Below are 4,773 nucleotides of genomic sequence, written 5' to 3'. Positions count from 1 at the left end.
TCGCTCTGTCTCCAGCTCTTTCACCTTGCCGGTATGGACCAGAGCTTGAGCATCGAGCGCTTCCTTGTGTTTCTGCTCCAGCTCCTGGGTCCGCTGCAAGACGAGCTTCTCCACCTCCTCGTCCTTGCCGTGGAGTGTGGCAGCAAGCTTCTCCTCACGGGCGGCGAGATCCTCCTCCTGGGAGTTCAGTTCGGCTTGGTGCTGGTGCCGGGCGGCCTCGTCCTTGGCGGCCTGTGCCCTCGCCTCGTCCTGGGCCTTCTCGATGTCGGCCTGCTTCATGACAAGCTCCAGCTTGCGCTCGGCCAGCAGGTCCTGGGCAACCTTCAGCTCCTCATGGGCTTGGCGAAACCAAGCCTGCGTCTCGGCGATGCGCCCCTCAAGGTCCACCTCCGCCTTGTCCACCGTCGTCATCCTGGACTTGGCCTTGTCCAGGCGGGCACGGTGAAGCGCCTGGAGCTTCTAGAAGTTGGCACTCATCGCCCGAAGGAGCTCCTCTTCTTGGGAACCGCCGCCACCGGCGCTCGGCTCGTCGTCCACCTCCCACGGACGGTGAGCACACGGTTTAAGAGATAAAACATTTTGAATAAACGGATCTATGAAAAAGGAAAAATTCTTATATTGTACTAAAAACTAGCGCATATGCAATGGGCCATTTATCGCAACCTTGAAAGATGGGAGTGACCTTTGTAAGAGAAAAGAAGTATACAAATCACCCCCAAATCCACTCTTTGGGATACATAAGCCCCTGAACTCAAAATCGGGACAAATAACACCCTGAAATTACTAAAACCGGGTTAATAACCCCCTTGAGTGGTTTTTGTCTAATCTGAAGCGGTTTTTGTCCCACCATGATGTTGATTACGCTGGACAAAAATGTTGAGTGGGTCCCATTAGTCAGTTGTCTCTCTCCTTTCTTTCCTTTATCACCTAGTCCCCTTCCTTTCTTTCTTCGTCAGAGCGCCGTCGCCTCCAGAAACGCCTCTCTTCTTTCGTTTGCTAGGGCTCGGCAATCGCAGGCACTGTCCGCCGTCCGCCATCACCGCCGTCGTCTGCCGCTTGCCCGTCGCCGAAGGAACGAAGCCATGTGTCCAGGTGCGTGTGCCTCCATCTCCGCTGCCGCTCTGCTTGGCTTCTGGTGTCGTTCGTCGGCGGAATCGCGAGCTCCGGTGTAAGATTGCGTGCGCCGAAGAGGTGTGGGTTTCGGGTGAGGGGAATGGGGCGTCTCAGTGCTAGGGATTTAGGGGGAGAAGGAGTGTTTTGGATGATGCCCTGTTCTGCTCAAGTGCGTTTTGGATGATGCCCTGTTCTGTTCATGAAAAAAGGGGTGATTTTGTTAGGAAAAATGTGTGACTTTTCAGCAGAATTTGGTGCAGGACAAACTGGTCTCTCTCGTGCAAAGTAAATGGGGCTGAATGAACTTGCATTGCTAGGAGAATTTATTGTAGATGATTACCCTGTTTGGTTAAGGAGAAAAGTGCACTTTCTTGTCTGAATGAACTGAACATGTTAGTCCCATAGTAAATATCTGTTATGCTTGTCTGAATGAAGTGTTTTTGTTTTTGTTTGTAATATTTGGTTCACTGTAGATGATCTTTTCATAACAGCATACACTATATTTGTATATTTGGTTCATTGTAAATAAAACATAGTATTGCATACAGGACAACACATATAAGAAGATCAGACATATATTCTGAATCTTTTCAGATCAGCATACAGTATACAATATACATAAGAAGATCAGCCATAGCACTGGGATTTTGCTTTGAACCAAATTCTGAATCTTTTCATATCATCATAGAGTATACAGTACACATAAGAAGATCAGACATAACACTGGGATTTTGCATTGTACCAAATTCCAAATATTTTCATAACACTTCCAAGAAGCATTGTACCAAATTCCGAATTTTGCATAACAAGATACAAGACAAATTCTGAACCTTTTTAACAGCATACATTCTGAATTTTGCTTAACAGCTTACAAAGAAAAACAACATACATAAATGACTCCCTACTGGACTAATTTCTCCAGAATGCATCTTCTTCTTCATGACAATCATTCCCAAAAGTGTGAAATGACAAAGCAGAACAGAGTAAACACAAAGGACAGCTGCAGTTTCTGATTCCTCTTCTTCAGGACATCAACTTCTCCACAATGCTGACTTCCAAATCACACACATACGCATCCAGCATCTTGTTCTTCGCCAAGCTGGCATTGAGCAGACCATTTTCATTCCTCAGCCGTTCCTTCAATCGATACACAACATCCCGCAAATCACCAGAGCATCCTTCGGAACCTCACCGTCCGGATATAAAAAGCAACGGGCTCCTGTAGGAGAACAGCAACGTTGATTATTGATTTGGTCCCTCCTTCCAGCGAAGACCGGGCGACGTAGCCCTGTTGCAAGCTGAGAACGCTCCACCACAACCGCAGAGTGCGCGTGCAGGACGCAGCGCCGCAACAGTTTCACTGCCACACGACGGACGGCTCAGGCTCGGCCATGCAGGGCGGAGCTACAGGGTGTCCAGGGTGGGCCGCGGCCCACCCTGGAATTTTGTAACAGCCCTATAGACCTATACATATAGAGATGGGCCATTGCCTAAAAATAGATATGGGCCAGAGAAGGAAAAAAATGGCCCAGCAACACTTTGACCCAAACAACGATCCACGCTCAAACGCCAGACAGAGCCGTGGAGACGCACCACGCACACCCACCCTCACTACCTGACGCACGGGAGAACCTACCCGCCGCCCAGCCGCCGGCCGCCCTGTCCCTGCCTCCGCCTGCCTCGCCGCCCTCGCCGGTCGCCGGAAACTAAGCCGCCCAGGAGGCTCCTCCGCTCCTCCCTCTCTGTCTCGCCCGCGGCCCGCCCGGCGCTCGGCGCCAACCTCGCCAGCGCCCCCGGCCGAGACCCTGCCCTGACCCGGCCGCCTGGCGCCTCTGCAAGCCGGCGGCAGCCGCCCAGTCGGCACTCGGCTCGGCCTGATTTGAGGTACCATTCGTCCATTCCCCAATTCCCTAATTTTTAATTTAGGTTTTGCGACGACGGCGATCTTTTTCTTTTGAATGAGTGCACCGAGCATTAGTAGTTTGGACGGATAGGTAGAGCAATTTAGTGGGGAGACAGCTAGTTGCATGAGTAAGAAATTTCGCCCGGGTTAATTAATAACAAGCATGGCTTGGTGAAGATCCTTGTTCAGATCAGTTCGAATATATACTACTCCGTACTATAGAAAGACAAAATCCAAAAAGCACAGATCTTATCAGCTATGAAACATTGAAACCTCCCCAAATTAACACATCAACCAATTTGCTCGCGTAACCATTTGCTTCTATTTGTTGTGTTGTGCATTATCCAGTACAACACACGAACATGAACCGACGAACACACATATTGCAGAATTATTGAACAATGAAAAGGACCGGAGGTATTGCAAAACTTTTTCACAAACATGCTTTGAAGATAGGAAAAAAGGATATGTCAGATTGGTATTGATTCTACCGGTGGAAACGACAAATGTTGAGAACATTTTCTGCCATAAGTTTAGTCAAGAGCAAGTTGAGAAATAAGATGGGTGATAGTCTTTTGGATGATTGCCTAGTCGCATTGCTCACATACATTGAGCGGGATGTTTTCTCTGAGGTCAATTAAGATGATATAGCTGATACTTTCATGGCCATGCAAAAGCGTAGGCCAGAACATAGTCTTCTTTAACTTCTCAAAGTGTGTATACTTTTTAGCCTTCTTTTATGCAAAACTGAGACTTGAATGTGAATTTTAGGCCCTGTTCAGAATCTCTCCACTCCGTGGAGCTGTGGAGCTCGGTTTGAGCCGCTCTGTGAAAATGAGCTGCAGCCTGCTCCTCTTCGGGAGCGCAGTCGAGGGAGCGGAGAGGAACCGAACAGGCTCTTAGTGTGTTTGTAAGGCCATATTGATCTATTTCTATGTGGTATTGGCAATTAGTTACGATGTACACACGTCATATTTGTTGTCAATTTTTTTTTTTGAGGCGGACCACCCTGATGTCAAATGCTAGCTCCGCCGGCCATGGCAATGTGTCGTGCGCCCAACGGCCGGACGGGAGACTAGTAAATTCGAGGAAACGCCAACAGTGGCCGGCCGCACGTACGGAGCCATCGTCGCTGGCCGCTGCCACTTGTATGAGCTCGCGATTCCGCCGACGAACGACACCAGAAGCGAAGCAGAGCGGCACCGGAGATGGAGGCACACGCACCTGGACACATGGCTTCGTTCCTTCGGCGACGGGCAAGCGGCAGACGACGGCGGCGACGGCGGACGGCGCCTGCGATTGCCAAGCCCTAGCGAACGAAAGAGGAGAGGCGTTTCTGGAGGCGACGGCGCTCTGACGAAGAAAGAAAGGAAGGGGACAAGGTGATAAAGGAAGGAAAGGAGAGAGACAATTGACTAATGGGACCCACTCAGCGTTTTTGCCCAGTCAACACGTAATCAGCATCATGGTGGGACAAAAACCACTCAAGGGGGTTATTAACCCGGTTTCAGTAATTTCAGGGTGTTATGTATCCCAAAGAGTGGATTTGAGGGTGATTTGTATACTCATTTCTTGTAAGAGTGCTCCTTTGCAATCAGCGGAAGGGTGGAGGGCCAACCTGGGCCGTGGCCCGCCCATCGCTGGAAACCAAATTTAGCTAGGCCCAGGCCACACCACCTGACCAGCATAACGCAACACGCAGCAGCCCAGCATCCAGGAACTCACGGCACGGACAACAAACACTGTTTTCTCTACCG

At 49.9% G+C, this 4,773-nt stretch overlaps 1 protein-coding gene across 8 annotated transcripts in view; it reads left to right on the top strand.

Annotated features, from left to right (window-relative positions):
* Positions 1-972: 972 nt before the first annotated feature.
* The window catches only part of LOC123096760 (probable GTP-binding protein OBGM, mitochondrial), a 7,378-nt gene continuing 3,577 nt past the window's right edge, over positions 973-4,773 (top strand). For 4 of the 8 annotated variants that reach the window (XM_044518550.1, XM_044518547.1, XM_044518549.1 and 1 more), the window contains exon 1: positions 2,683-2,997. Coding sequence is in view for 1 of the 8 variants with exons in the window: in XM_044518545.1 (XP_044374480.1) it covers positions 1,083-1,092 (10 nt within the window). In the remaining 7 variants the exon portion in view is untranslated. Of the gene's footprint in view, positions 1,093-2,682; positions 2,998-3,787; positions 3,927-4,773 lie in introns of those variants that run through there. The other 4 variants (XM_044518552.1, XM_044518548.1, XM_044518551.1 and 1 more) reach the window with 2 other exon arrangements.

This window comes from Triticum aestivum, chromosome 4D (assembly GCF_018294505.1).
Source record: "Triticum aestivum cultivar Chinese Spring chromosome 4D, IWGSC CS RefSeq v2.1, whole genome shotgun sequence".
NCBI classification, from domain to species: Eukaryota; Viridiplantae; Streptophyta; class Magnoliopsida; order Poales; family Poaceae; genus Triticum; species Triticum aestivum.
This window is presented reverse-complemented; position numbering and strand designations above follow the sequence as displayed.